Source organism: Poromitra crassiceps (genome assembly GCF_964638095.1).
Source record: "Poromitra crassiceps genome assembly, chromosome: 8".
Taxonomy (NCBI): Eukaryota; Metazoa; Chordata; class Actinopteri; order Beryciformes; family Melamphaidae; genus Poromitra; species Poromitra crassiceps.
In genome coordinates this window covers 17608984-17624849 of record NC_139629.1, presented here as the reverse complement: position 1 = coordinate 17624849, position 15866 = coordinate 17608984, and the positions used below count along the sequence as shown (strand labels likewise).

The 15866-nt window shown below is 43.1% G+C and overlaps 1 protein-coding gene across 1 annotated transcript; it reads right to left on the bottom strand.

The window, feature by feature from the left end:
- Positions 1-417: 417 nt before the first annotated feature.
- On the bottom strand, positions 418-14284 carry LOC310780383 (GRAM domain-containing protein 2B-like). The gene is made up of 14 exons (XM_083640962.1): positions 14071-14284; positions 11967-12095; positions 9639-9726; positions 7506-7575; positions 7292-7395; positions 7090-7185; positions 6900-6971; positions 6146-6226; positions 5585-5696; positions 4137-4253; positions 3249-3339; positions 2980-3087; positions 1315-1399; positions 418-1008 (listed from the first exon to the last, which is right to left on the bottom strand). The coding sequence occupies exons 1-14, from the start codon at positions 14169-14171 to the stop codon at positions 970-972; spliced, it is 1293 nt and encodes a 430-aa protein (XP_083497088.1). The 5' UTR covers positions 14172-14284; the 3' UTR covers positions 418-969.
- Positions 14285-15866: the final 1582 nt, after the last annotated feature.

The window sequence follows — 15866 nt, the reverse complement described above, 5'->3', positions numbered from 1 at the left end:
TGTTCCCATGAGTTTACATGCTAGGATTCCCATGGGGGTTTCATGAAAACACAGTATCACCAACCTCCCTTCTGAAGTGGGTTTACACAGCAGCTCAATAACCAAATACTAGTACTGTGCTGCTATATCTTGATTCAGCCAAGATTATTAAAACAGCTCTTGGTAAAGACCAAATCTAGGTACAAGAAACTATAAGCATGACGTTTTAATTATTTCAGTAGTATGATTCCAGTTCCTATATAACCTAGTTTTATAGGAGAATTTAATCAATCAATCAACCAACCAACTAACCAATCAATCAATCAATCAATTATTGCGGGAATATTATGCCTATTGTCCTGGAAATTGTAATCACTTTTCTTAAGAAGACGATTTCCAAAATGCGATGAATGCCAGATGTTCATTTTGGGTGATTTCAACTTTTTTAAGAGAAATAAAGCGGTCATCATAATTAGCTCTTTAGGTCTAAAGTTGTCCATTTAAACGTGATTGAAAGATATTGTAGAGACAGTCCTAGTTGAGTGATTTACATAAATATCATTTATTGGCAATTCATGTCTACAAGAACACGTGAACAGCACAAGTTGACCTTTTTTTGAAATGTTTGGAAAACATTGAAACAACTAAGTCCATGGGACCTAATACCTGGAAAATCCCATTATTGTGAAATGCAAAAAACCCTTAAAAAAGCTTAAAATGTCTCTTCACTAAGACTAGCACTTGAAATATGCTTCAATTTACACTCTAGCACAGTATATCAGATAAAAAGAGAGAGATCCTGAGTGGAAAGGGGAAAGAAACTCATATTGCACAATTTAAGGAATAGCCTATATATAAAAATAGTTCATACAATTTTTAGAAAGCTTTCTGTCGGAGCTAACTGTCCACAATTTGGCAACAGATAGCTTGTCTGCAGTGTTGAACCAACGGTTTTTAAAGAAGGCGCAGCTTCCATCCAGCTAGCTTCTTTTATGTTTCTTCAAGTAGCTTCCGGAGGTTCCTTTGAATCTAGGAGGAGGAAAAAAGAACACATCTGAAAACATGCAGGCACCTGCTGAGTGAACCACATTCCAAAACATAGCATGCTTGAAAAAAGCAAAACTTAAACAATGATACATACATACATACATACATACATACATACATGCACCCACGCATTCACATTGATGTTCTGACAGCTAAATATAGGACCATTGTACTGCCTTGTCTAAATGCCACTGGGGAAAAGGGCTATTGAACACATTAAACTACTATTGCAGCGGCAATGTTGCTACATGGTTTGTTAGCTGTGCAGTCGAGGACAATTGGCCAAACCTTTTCTAGCTTGAACAGGTTGGTGGACAGTTCTCCATAAATCTCAGCATTGAAATCATCCTGGGACCTGTGGTTCACAAGATTTCTGGGGAAAAAAGATTGACATTGAATTATTATCCACAGCCTGCAATGTAACACAATTCAGCCATAGTTACAAAAACAACATGACATGGAGTGCGTTTACATGCAGACAATAAACGGATAACTGAGAATAATCAGTTTATGGCAATAATCTGATTTCTGCGTTTACATGCACTTTAATAATCCGACAATAGGAGAAACCCGGGTTTACATGATTCAGTCAATTAGTCGGATTTCTCTCCAGAAAGGCAGCATTAATTCCGCAATAAAACAACAGAAAATAGTTGCAAAATGCAAAATCACATTTTCCTAATTTATTTGTCCAGCGCAGAGGATGGTTTAGGTGAAAATTAGGTTGTGTATCTCGTCTACTTTACTAAAATTGGAATAGGCATCGCGTCGCTTTGGAAGTGCATCTGTCAATAATATTTCCAACTTTACCGAGCACACAGCACAGAGGCAGGCAGGTGAGGTGACTTAAGCACGTCAAATGTTGATGACCCACAACGTGTGTTGAATTGAAATACTCTACCTGTCAGAAAACGGACAGAATTTGTCACGGATATTAACGTTATGTGTGTCTTGTGTTTTGAACGACTGAGTCTGTTGTCCGTAGGCTACGTGTTTTTTTTAATCTGTCATCTGAAAAACATCGTCACGCACGCACCTTGGACAATGCGTTTTATTAATAAATTCATCATTCTATTTGCAATCCGAGACAAATGTTCGTCCCTGTTCACGGCATGGCACTGGGGACTTTATTCGTGCAAGCAGACACCACAGTCGTCTCCTGGTGCCTGTTAGAGGGACACCGGGGGAGAGAGAGCAGAGCTCCCCGCTCCGCTCCGCTCTCCCCCCGCTGTGGCCGGGGGAGAGGGAGGAGAGAGGGGCCAGTGAGTGCAGCGCGTCTCTCCCTACCTCACTCGCTCCTGTCTCCTATCTCCCGCAACTCGTACATGCGCAGATATATAAACCCGAAAGAAACCCGGTTAATGTGTATACATGCAGAGAGAAGACCGATTATTGGCCAGAAACCTAGGTGTGTTTATCGGTTTATTCATAACCCGTTTATGACCATAAACGGATAAAGCTTATCCGTTTATGCTGTTTACATGACCACTTGAATAATCAGGTAACTCAGAAATCCGCTAATAAACAGTTTATTGGTGTGCATGTAAACGCACATAGTTTATCCACCATTTGAAAACTGTAACACCAACTCTGATCAAGAGATTGTCAGAAAGATGTGCAGTAATCTCAAATTAATCTGACCAAACAGCAACATTAAATCGGATGTGATCACTACTAGTACTTCCGACATATTGGACAAATGGACAATGAAATGATTTCGCCCAGATGTGTATGTGTGTGTACACATACACATACATTGGTTGATTGATTGATTGATTAAATTCTCCTCAGGTGATTGGATGTAGTAATGTTACTGTTTTGTTTTAATACCATTTATACACAACACCCACATGATACGCATTTCAAATTAAACTCGTCATTTTCATTCATATATGTACAAGCCCCCCCCCCCCCCCCCCCCCCCCCCCAATATAATGAGGATGTAGCACTTACTCACTACGCTGCATGTGTTCCCCCATGGAGACCAAGGAGTTCAGGCGCTGCTCAAGAGCCACAATCTTGAAGGCCATGTAGCACGAGGACAAGACGAGGACGCTGACTCTGCGGAGACACAGGCCAACATTCCAATACCAAACTCCAAGAACAAAGGCGTCGTCATCTTTCATTGTCCCAACATGCCCAAATGACGGAAGACAGATTTCTGAATTGTCTTGTCAGACTGCCGTCGTCTCTCAGATGGCACATAATGAAAGGTTACTCACAAGAACAAATAGATGAGGAGGATGACGTGCAGTGACGTGGGCTGCACGGATTTGTCTTTGAGTGTCACCCCCTGGGCCGGCTTGGGTGGCCCTAGGAGAGAAAAAGAGCAGCCAAAAAGAGACATCACCTTCATAGCATTAACTGTACAAAGTTGGCAAATTAGCTTTTGGAGATAGATACAAAGAAATATATCTATGATTAATCTATTCATGACTCTTACAGGTCCAGTGTGTAGAATTTAGTGGATCTAGCGCAGTGGTCCTCAAACTTTTTCATGTCAAGGACCCATAAACTGACACAAATTAGATAGACCCCCATTTGATAAGATTTTGTCAGGGCCCCCCATCTGATAAAACTTTTTGCTTTTAGATGTTTTATTACAGAAAGTTTATGAAACTCATGACCTGTCATATATTCTGTCATTGTGTTACTTAGGGATGGAATGATAGTGAAAATAAATTATCCCCCTTTTTGCTGGGGACCCCCTGCAACACCCTCAAGGACCCCTGGGGGTCTACCACGCCAAATTTGCTTCAAGACTGAGACCTGACGCTGGGGGCTGGCGGGTCCTCTTCCACGTTGCACCGCCATGTTTCTACAGTAGCCCAGAAAGAACAAACCACTGGCTCTAGAGCGGGACTTTCGCTGTGTTTTTCGCTAAGTTTCACTGCCATCGTAGGTTCTCCTACACCGAGGGATATTCAGTTGGTTGCAATCTGCACCCTCACCGCTAGATGGCACTAAATCCTACACACCGGTCCTTTACATGTCATCTCCATTGACACAGTTTTCTCTCTGGGGAAATACTGAAACCCAATAGTGGCCGAGAGTTAACAAAGCTAACAAAGTCTTCTTCTATCTCCTAGGAGGGATCCTTATTGTGCTACCGTTCTGCAGGGCGGCTGCGTGCTTTGGGCTGGGAGTCTGGAGGTGAACGTCTGCATGGACAGAAACTTCTCCGGTCTTCACTGCACTCAGGAACGAGTCCGGGAGGCTGGGGAAGTCTGGGCAAATAAACAGACAGAACCTGTGACCACTGCTGGCTGCAAGCTTAGGTAAACATTGATGGCATCACAAACATCCTTGTGATTTGACGTGCGCTAGACATTAGCTTGTGAAATACAATAAAAAGATAGTACTTCAATTAAGGGCTGAAATAAGAAATACGTTGAAATATTAGTCAGAACGTCAGAGAAGAATTGCAGTAAAGTCTTTGCTGTTTCTGTGCCACCTGTCCTGGCTAGAGGAGAAAGCAATGGTGGCCAATGACTCCAATTTCACTTGTGTTCACTCAACTCACGACTGAAGCCATAGTGACACCTGACACCCAAAGCACACATATTCTGTGGAGACAAAAACTATATATGCACAGTAGATTAGGTACACAACGTTACTAGAGACTTGTGTACCTAATCTACTGTGCATATATCGTTGTGACTATCCGAACTCTGTCATATCAGCCTGGTCGGCAGAATAAAACGTTGGCATTGTACGTTTCTGCAATGCACGATACGTAGAATATCACATTTCTGAACCAAAATACATTTCATATCCCGTTTCTAAATACGTGTATATCAGCGTTATAGGGTCTGCTATTGAAATAGCACGGTGGCCAGAGAGGATGTTGTGGTTGTGGTGATGGAGAGGGCCGTGTTCGATCCCCAGGGTTTCCAAATTCGACATTTCAACCATAATCATAACCTTAACCAAGTTGTTTTACTTGCCTAAACATAAGCAAAGTCGTTAAAGTTGTTGAGAGAGAGTCGAGAGAGAGAGTCAGGGTCAGTCAGAAGGCCAAGTCGTGCGGCGCGCAAGGCCCGACCGAGCTGGGAAGCGCCAGCCGCAACGCAAGTAGGGGGGTCAAGATCGAAGGCCCGACCGAGTTGGGAAGCGCCAGCCGCAAGTAGCCATAAGTCGTTAAAAAGGTCGAAGGCCAGAAAAGTACAATCAACTACCGGTGCCCGCAGATCTCAATTAACCTCCGGTAATCAGATCTTCCTTTTGGGGGATCTCCTAGCCTACGCAGATGCCCTCCTCTTGCCTCAAGAGCAGCGCCACTGGCTAATGGAGTCATGCGCCAAAGTATTTGCCATGCATGCCGATTGCTAAATAAAGTTTGTTAAATCCTACCAACTGGCCTCTCATGATTGAATTATTTGCGTTTAACGTTGGAGTCAGAAGTTTTGTTTCAAATGTACCTTTACGAAGATTGTCGGTTTACGAAGATTGGCCTGTAGGTTTGCAGAAACGTAAAAGGCCGATGTTTTGCAGAAAAGTACAATGTCAACATTTTATTCTGGTGATTGGGTTGGTCATAATAGTATGGAGGACGCACCAGCCATTTTGTCATAATCTGGAGTCTGGGATCCAGAACTGCTGCTCTCCATCATGTCCTGCCGTCTCTGGTGGACAACACCGTCCAGGTCGGAGAAGTCTGCAGAAAAGTCCTACAGTGCAAATAAATGAAAACACTGCATGGATTCCATACGTACAGAGTGGTAGATTGTATAACATAAGTCTGGATCATTTCTATAGGCAGTTATCATGGAAAAATCCCATGATATACACTACACCAGGGCTGCCCAATAGGTAGATCGTGGTCTCGGGCCATCAATAAGTAGCTCGCCAAATTTTTTTTTTTTTTAATTACCTATTGTTTATTTTTAATGAAAAAATGTATGTATAGCTAACTCAGTATCTACAGTATTTAACATTATAACATGATTAAATAATGTTAAATAGATAATAATACTGTTAAAATGTGCTAAATATGTACTTGGGGGGGGGGGGGTGAGGGTAAAATAATACAATTTGTAAGTAGCTCTCATCCTAAAAACAGTTTGGGCACCCCTGCACTAAACGCTCCTTTACAAACACACGCAGAGCCCTTACTGACCAGAGGGAGCGATGACGAGCAGCTCACTCTGAAGCTGTTCTCACATAAGGAAGCGATGGGGCTGCTCCCAGTATTGTCCAACTGGAATGACACAGCCAACACACAGGGGTTAGTGCATAGAGTAGAAACAAATACGCCTGTGTGAATGAAAAGTTAAATAATAGCTTTACACAATCCACGTTTTGCAGGAATGATCGCAAATTAACCCTCACATCAGACTTTGCCTGCTTTAACTACACATATTAAAAAAAGAAGAAGCAAGTAGTCATTTTCATTAAGAAGAAGAAAAAGACATATCTTTGCCATTTTTTTCTTTCTTTCTTTTCTTTCTCCCCAAATGTACTTGCCCAATAGACAAAACCGGCAGGACGTAGCCGTAGCGTGTGGGAGGGTCACGCTATTCCCCCCAGGTCCTCTCCCCGCTAGTCCAGCGACCAGGACACATACCCCTAATCCGGCTTCCCACCCGCAGACACAGCCAATTGTGTCTGTATGGACGCCCGACCAAGCCGGCTCGAACCTGCAACCCTCGTGTTGTCAGACATGGAATCTACCTCTAGTGCGCACTACCCGGACGCCCAGCACCTTTTTTCTTGAGAATCTCAATTTTCACCAATCGTCACACTTTTCAATAAATTAACGCAAAATCAATCATCACAAATCACTTTCAATGTTTCAGAAATCAGCCCACCAAACAAGCAAGGCTGATTAGTGTGTTACTGTAGAAATAATCTGTAGAGGGGGCAGAACTTACATCCAGATGAACACAGATGGATTTCAGAAGTTTGTAGGTGGTGTCTCGAGAAAGGAACGACACAAACACATGCTAGAAAACAGGAAGAGAGTCAGTCAGTAAGAGCCAGTTGCTCATTTGTGTCAAAGGAGAAACAAACTGACATCCCCCCCAGTTCCCCTCCCCGCTATGTAGGCCAGCATATTCTTACCCGCTCATTTGTAGTTGCAATCACAAGGGCGTTTGGCACTAAGATGGCCGTTTTGGTCTTTTTAATAAGTGTCACAGAGATCACCGGGATGGCAATCTGGCAACAACAACAAATAAATGTTTTGGTCACCATCATATGATATCAGATGTTTTTGTGAGAAAATTATATGACATGAGACTAAACCCCAAAACAACTGGCATACCTTGGTATCTCTGCCAAAGACTTTGGAATGGAAGCAGATCCAGTTATCAGAGACAAACATTTTGCCCTGATACAAGATGTCTTTTTGCAGAGCACAAGTGTAACCTGTTGGCAAACATTTCTGATTGAGACTGATTCAACAACATCCCATAACAATGACATGTGTGCTTCTCACTGCCAGCTGAAAGGAGAATATGAATAATGAATGGACTTACTTTGTTTGAGTAACTCATCTTTGCTTATGTCCTTGAATATTTTATGATACTGGGCATTTGTCTTTGACAACTAAAAGGAGAAAGAAGAATATGGTTATCATATTTGCACAAGGTTTTGCTGATACATTTGAGGTCGGAGGTTTGCATACACTTAGGCCTTGGCCACACTGATCCGTGGTCTCTGTCCGTGTGCGTTCATTTCTCTGTTCACTTCCATTAATTTTCAATGACAGCTGTCCGACTGTCCGTGGAGCACTCAGAAGCGTACGTATCCAGAAAATTTGCATACGTTTTGATGGACAGAAAGTTGAAGAGGGATTAACTTTTTCTGGATGGACGTATCGGATGGTCGGATAGTCACTGTCCGTTTAGCCAATCAGAGTCGAGGTCTCGAGAGGAGGCGTTCCGAGATTTGTTTCAACTTTTCAAAGAAGATGGCGGCCGAGGCGGTGAAGGAGGCTATAATTAATGCTGTGTACACCATCCCGCTGTTGTACAATGTGATAGTCAGTGTCACGGTCTGATTTCACCATCTAATCTGGTCATTCAGTGGCATTTTATTGCCACATAAGTAACGTAGCGCACAGAGCTAACAGCTAGCTGACGCCAGCTTTCTTCTTCTCTCGGTTTATAGGGGGGTCGCTGACACCTTCAAGGTGCTTACCGCCACCTGCTGTACAAGTAGGTTACTTGTACATGCAACGGACATAAATCTATCCGTCTATCCTTTCTGTCCATTTTCTGACGGATCAGTGTGGCCAAGGCCTTAGGTTGAAGTCATAAAAGCTCATTTTTAACCACGCCACAGATTTCATGTTAAAAAAAAAAGATAGTCAGTAAGTCGGTTAGGACATCTACTTTGTGCATGACACACAAAAAATATTTCCAACATGTGTTTACAGACAGATTATTTCACTATAACTCACTATATTACAATTCCAGTTGGTCAGAAGTTTGCATACACTAAGTCAGTGGTTCGCACACTTTTTTCACGTCAAGGACCCCTAAACTGACACAAATTAGATTACGGACCCCCATTTGATAAGATTTTGTCCTAGGGTCCCCCATCGGATACGATTTTCTTCCTTTTATATGATTTGTTACAGAAAGTGTATGAAACCCATGACCAAAACAGTCATACATTCTGTCATTGTGTTACTTATGGATGGAATTATAGTGAAAATAAATTATTCCCCTTTTTCCTGGGGACCCCCTAGAACCCCCTCAAGGACCCCTGGGGGTCCCCGGACCCCACTTTGAGAAATATACAGAGGTTCAAGCAGGAAGATTATAATCTGCACTTGCACCTCAGTCCACTCCTAATTCTACACCCCTTCAAATCTGCTCACACGCTCAAAGTTAGCTGTCAACTTCAATTGAATAATCAGCCGTTTCCCTCCTGGTTTCATTTAACCAATAGCATAGCGGCACATCACCTCTCACCTCACCCACCTCCACCGTAAGCCTATCACATTGCTTCTCACCCTCCATTGTAAGCCTATCACACGCCTGTTGTCTGCTTATGCCTCTTTTGAGCTCATTCAGCCTGCTCTACTCCTGCTGTCAGTCTCGCAACCTCCGCCTCCCCCTCTCCACCCAGTCTTCGCAGACCCATCAGAGTCATCCGATTCTTCAGTCCGTAGAGTCTCATCAGTCTCAGGAGAGGCATCACCATCACCACCACCAGTATCTAGACTCTACAGGGGGATAGATCTGGCTGATGCAGCTCTCTCGATATCTCCCTGTGGTGTCTGCGCCAAAGACTTTTAAAAAGACCCAACTCTCATCATATTTCTGTTATGCATTATCATTAAGCAATTGTAATAAATATTATTGTATTCATTCACTGGTCTGTAGTCTCTCCTGATTGAATCAGTGCACTAAGTTGACTGTGCCTTTAAACAGCTTGGAAAATTCCACAAGATGACAACTTCAACCTAAGTGTATGCAAACTTGCAATCCGCCCTCAAGTTTGTATAATCCACACGACTCCCTACCTGGCTGGTCTGGGGTTTTGTTATGACTCCCTACCTGGCTGGTCTGGGGTTTTGTTATGACTCCCTACCTGGCTGGTCTGGGGTTTTGTTATGACTCCCTACCTGGCTGGTCTGGGGTTTTGTTATGACTCCCTACCTGGCTGGTCTGGGGTTTCTTTCTTTCAAACTTCCTCTCACAGTCACTTGGACTCGGCACCGGGGAAGGCTGCTCTGCGGGCTTGAATCTGAAAAAGTGTAATGTTGATCATGAAGTACATGTATGCTGTAGCAAACCACAGGAACACTTGAAGAGAAGTTAAGTTGAAATGGAAAATTATTCATTTTCAACAATTTCCATAATCGAAAATCGGGAAAATTAACGATCAATTATCGATTATCGAATATATATATATTTACTCTGGTCTGGTAATAACGTTGTGCGTTCTCTGCCAGCTATAATGGTGCTGTGTAGTAAGAATATCAGACACTAGCGCTGTGGCCAGGTAAACAAACATGTTACATGTCAGGTTACATGATCGTAAGGCAATCAGCGTCTTCCAGCTTAGCTGACAGCACAAGAGTCAAATCAACAGGCCTGAGCCTCACTGAGGTCCGCAGACCGCTGGGTGCGTTTGTTTGTGTCCCCGGCGCATGCCGGTGTGAATTCCCCATGTTTAAAACTGTTTTGTTGGCACAAAGGCCCGTGCCCATCCAGAAAACTAGAGACTATATGAAGCTCCACCTCACGCTGTGCAATGGAGTGGGGCGAGGAGGAACGAATTCCACCCAAACCTAGTCTGCAAAAAATAAAAAATAAAATAATAATAATAATAATCGATCAAAATTCCACATGATCGATTCAATTCCTTAACGATCAATTATCGATTTTCGATAATTGATGAACATCCCTAATAGCAACAACTAAAGCCAGTGTTAACACTCAAGTGTGATTTGTATGCTTATACTAAATAGGCTCGTCCCAAACATTTACTGTCAAAACAACACCCCTTGGCTTACACAAGAGTCAAGCTTATCATGGTTATGTAAGGCTGCTTACACAGCAATTGCGAGTGTAAAGTCAACAGCCCTGGTCCGGGGTCATGCAGGTGTACTGTAGGTGTCATAACAATGCTGCCTATGATAGACGGAATGTGACGAAAGAAAGTGGATGACAACTTCACTCAGACAGTAGTACAGGATCACTCAGACAGTAGTAGAGGATCACTCAGACAGTAGTAGCAAAGAACTTTTATGGAAAGAAATGACAGCTCCATATTGCCCCATTGCAACATCAGCACCCAGCAGCCTCCGCCATTTTTTATTTTTGGAAGCGTGACAGCGCCAAAAGAACCTCGCACAGGCTCGCAGTGGTCAGCTGCGGTAGCGCTGGCCCCTATAATCAGCCTCTCTAAACAGTAACTCAACGGGAGAACACTCTAAACTTTGAGGATTCACATCTTTTCCGGGCGTACTGCAAATCTTGATTGAAGTGGTGTAGTGCAGGGATGTAAAACAACAACCATATTGTGGAAACTAAGCAAACTTTTTCGTTTTCTTTGTTTAGTTTTTTCAAGATAAATACCTAATGAAAAGGACCAGAGGTTCAACTCCCGTTGAGTTACTGTTTAGAGAGGCTGATTATAGGGGCCAGCGCTACCGCAGCTGACCACTGCGAGGCGCATTGTGTTTCCAAAAATGGCCGGAGTGTCGTCTCTTTCCTTCCATGCTCTTTGGTAGTAGAGGATCACTCAGACAGTAGTACAGGATCACTCAGACAGCAGTAGTGGATCACTCAGACAGTAGTACAGGATCACTCAGACAGTAGTAGAGGATCACTCAGACAGTAGTAGAGGATCACTCAGACAGTAGTAGAGGATCCGAGATGTGAACAATGATCCACTTTAGACCATTATGGGATTTAGATCTTCCATTTTGTCACCTGTGACATGAAACACTGTTAAACTCAATGTACACCAGATGTGGTACGGCTCCGTGCAGAGCCGCTAAAAGTTGGAGAACAGACTCTCACCCGTGCTAATAGTTGGTCAATACATGCAGTACGGAAAAAATATGCATCTGTTCTACTGTATGCATCTGACAGATTACATTGGTGTGGGTCTGTTCAGGTAGCTGCACGGAGCCGTACCGCAGCCGGTGGACATAGGCCTTTAGACATTGTTGCCGATTCAAGGGGTTACGAAACTATTCTCTGGCTTAATCCTGATATTATCATACAAAGCAGTAGTTTTAGTTTTAGTTATACCTCACAAACGTATGTAATCAATTTAAACCACAGATATTAGGATAACTTGTTGATAACTTGTTTTTGAGAAAGCAAAACTTTGGATTGGACGCACAAAGTTACACTCAACTAATACAAATTCAAAGTATTGCCAGCCCACTCAGCCTTTACTCAAGTAAGACATCTTTTATGTAGCAGAACAACATGCACTATATAGGCTGCTAGCTGGAGTGTGTGCTTCACCTCATGACGGGGGGCTTCTTCCTGCTCTCTGAGAGCTCAGACTCTGTGTCCACAGACAGCTGGAGGTCTGCAGGTGGCCTCGCCGCACCCCTCCGCTGTCTCTTCTCACAGCCATTCTCCACCTCAGACCTGGACAGATACAACATGCAGGCAGCCATTATACTCAACAACATGTGCAGGCAAGTGCAATGACGCATTAGCACATCATGGTTTGACATAATAAAAAAAAGAAGAAGAACAAGGGGGGGGGACTGGGGAGTCACCTAGTCCCATTTCAAATAGAGAGCATTTTATGGGCAAGGAAAGTGAGACAGATGGATAGCAAGAGACAGCCAACACCACAGCATTCAACAGGTTTGGGCAAAAGTATAAGTATAGTGTCGTAAACAAAGGAGTTACTGTGTAATGTGTGGAGTTAAGGCGCTGACAAGGTTCTGCTCAGCCTCGACTTGGAGCCGCCGAGCGGCGACAGCGAGACTGTGCATACTCGTAACGTAACTCGTCCAAAACACGTCCAAAACGTTATCGTGTCGTTTTCCAAGAACTTGCAATCATGTCGGTGGTTTTATTGTCCCTCCATTTCAAAACTCATTCCGGTGAGCCTGCAGAAGGCTTTGCTAGATGAGGGACAAGCACTGTTAATGGAAATGGAAATGGCATTTCCTCATTTAATGAGGAAATGGCATTTCCTCATTCCTCACAACAAGGAGTTGACGCCGCGGAGTCACATTTTCGAGGAGCTGCATGCCCCCTATGCCGAGCTGCGCCGATAGCTGCGGCGACCCCCTCGGCGTAGTCAGCGCCGGCGATTTCGCTCGAGCATAATTTGCACTTTTGTGCAAAAAAACCTTTGCTTAAGATGAAATAGCAGGCCATCAACCCCATATGTGTCTATCTAGTTGACCTTATCTAACATGGATGTATAGACTAGAGGACTTTCTTCCTCCTAAGGGTTGACTAGCTGAATTTGTAAACACGGACACACGGCAGCTCAGCAGTGACATCACTGCAAAGCAAATAGCAAATTCAAGAAAGGATCCTGAACAAACGAGAGGTGTCGTCCCAAAAAGTGATTTAAAGTTGTATCACCCAGTTTATAGCCCCTAAGTTGACTCTGCTTTTATCCAGATCAAACAGTCATAAAATGAGAAGACACAGAACTTGATCTCTGTGGTTATAGCAAAGGCATGTCTTTGTGGAAAACTTGAATGTCTCTCTTGTAACCGAATAATCACAATTGTGGAGTTTGCCGTTTACAGCAGAATCAGGCATGGCATTTACATGATATAGTATTTTTTGATATAGTATAGTATTACATGATTTAGTAGTTTCCTATGTTAAGCCTACAGTATGTGTTTGGTATGTCTAATATCCTATATTTGGAAACTAGACAATAATAAACATGATTTACAGACAGTGGATTATAGGCCTATATATAAATAAATTATCTATTCTGCAATTGTCCTTATATGACTGAATTATTTGACCTGCTCTGTGCCCTAGATCAGTGATTCTCAACCTTTTTCATATGAAGGAATCCTAATTTAGACCACATAGAGCCATGGACCCCCATTTGATGAGATGTTGTCTCTTAAACCCAAATCTGAATATTTTGTATCATTAAATATGATTTTGTCCAGAATCCCATGACTATCTGTAGGCTATTGCAGATAGAGAGATAGAGAAACTATGACCAAAACAGTCATTCTTCTCTATAAAGGACCCCTGGTGGTCCCTGGACCCCACGGTGAGAAGAGAACCACTGCCTAGAACCAATCCAGTCCTTTTTACTAGTTTAAAGATCTGACGGTAATCACTTTATCATTACGCTAGACTTGACCGAGCCACGCGTCTAATAATAGCCTATAAAGACGCTACAACCCTTTAATTACACGAGTATGTAGGCCTATGTCTGTGCTGACGAGACAGGCACATGTCAACAACAAGACAACAAGACAACACTTTCCAAATGCATTTATCCATGCAAAATCAACTAATAGCGCGTTCCCAGCGCTCTTTTTACGCAGCCGAAGAAGGCCTACATTGCCTCTCCACAGAAGTTGCAGAGCGCACCGGGGCCTCTGCTCGTCGCTCCCAGACTTACGTCGCCTGTGTCCCGGGCCGGGAGTCCTTCTTTCCAGCCTGCTCTGGTGCGGACAGCAGCGGGGTCACAGGTCTGTCCGGCTGCTCGATCATCAGCACCATCTCTTGAGGGACTGCGCTAAAGTTTCACGCCTCCCCCATTGGCTCCCGTGGCGCCCTCGCTGCAGGCAGCGCATAGAGGCTGCAGAGAAGTCTCTCGAAACGGGAAATTTGGGAAGATCGTACGATGGCCAAGACACCCTACAGAGGTGGAGCCAGCCGAGGAAGGGAAGGGAAGGGGAGGGAGCTGGGAGCAACATCAGGAACAACAGGGATCCGGCTTCTGTTTCCTGAGACTTGGAAAGTTGCCTTCCTAATCAAATGTCTCTCTCGTTTATAGTAGCTAGTTAGTTTAAGTGGTCTTGTTATTATTAACCTTCCTAGATAGGGAAACTATTTCTGCACTCACTAAAACTTCGCCACAAAAAGTCAATAAGAGCCATTTTCAAGTGCATTGGAGAGTCTATGCCAGCAGGGGGCAGCAGAGACTAGGTAATGTTGTCATGATCTCTTCTGAACCGTGCTGCTATTTTACCCATATACCCATTATATAGATTGTAAAAAGAGTTTTGCCCTCAGCTGACCTTGGCCACATGAAACCATTTCAGCGGAATCTCTCAATTCAGTGATGGCGGGGTTCCTAAGAGTTCATTTGCAAAAACAGTTATCACCGTTGTTATCCTTTTTTATTCAATTGACGTTATTTATCTCATATTATTTTTATTTTTATATCTTTTATTATAAATCACAATAAAATCATTTTTACTTTTTTATGTTCACATAAACCACATACATATTTATTTTGTTTGTTTGTTTATTTACACATACTCAACTTTCTATAACATATGCCTAATCGTAATCCATAGTTCATCAGTAGCTGAGACTGTTATTAAGATTTAGAGAGAGAGAGAGAGAGAGTGAGAGAGAGAGAGAGAGAGAGTGAGAGAGAGAGAGAGAGAGAGAGAGATAACCTGCTATTCAGTTTACCACCATGGAGGGCGATAGAGAGCAGTAAATTGCTTGTGTGTGAGTAATAAGGAGCAATCTTTTCATGTTAGACCTGCAACGACGTCAGCGAATTCCCTGTATGCTGCCATAATAACATTCTCCACAACAGCCAATAAACTTGACTAGGCCTAGAGCCTGTCTGTCTGTCTGTCTGTCTGTCTGTCTCTCTGTCTCTCTGTCTGTCTGTCTGTCTGTCTGACTGTCTGTCACCAGGATAACTCTGAAAGTTATGAGCGGATTTGCATGAAACTTTGTGTATCGTTTGGTCATGGGGCAAGAACTGATTGAACAATTTTCACAGTGATTAGCCAAAGGGAGGCGTGGCTTCTCATAAAAACACATAACTTCCAAACTGATTCACATAACACCATGGAACTTTGTGGCCTATCAGCAGACAGAAAAAAAGAGGCAAACCCTCCATTATCCTGTCAAACAACATGGGGGAACTGTAGAGCTTATTTCCTGTTTAGACATAACCACCCTGCTAATTTTCCCAAGACCATAAGGGCAGCAAAACCCCACCGGCATATATTGACAACTGCATACCAGCGTTGGCGGAGGTATGCATTCTGTGTCTGCAGTGTCTTGCCATCTCAAGCTATGTTTGGGCATGTTTGTTTCCAACTATATTTCAATTACTGTAATAGGCTACATCAATGAAAGCTACAGTATACACCAGACATGTTTCTATTCTGTCTATTTGTGTCAGAAGGATCAGATCAGATATGCATAAATGCCAATAATTTACTT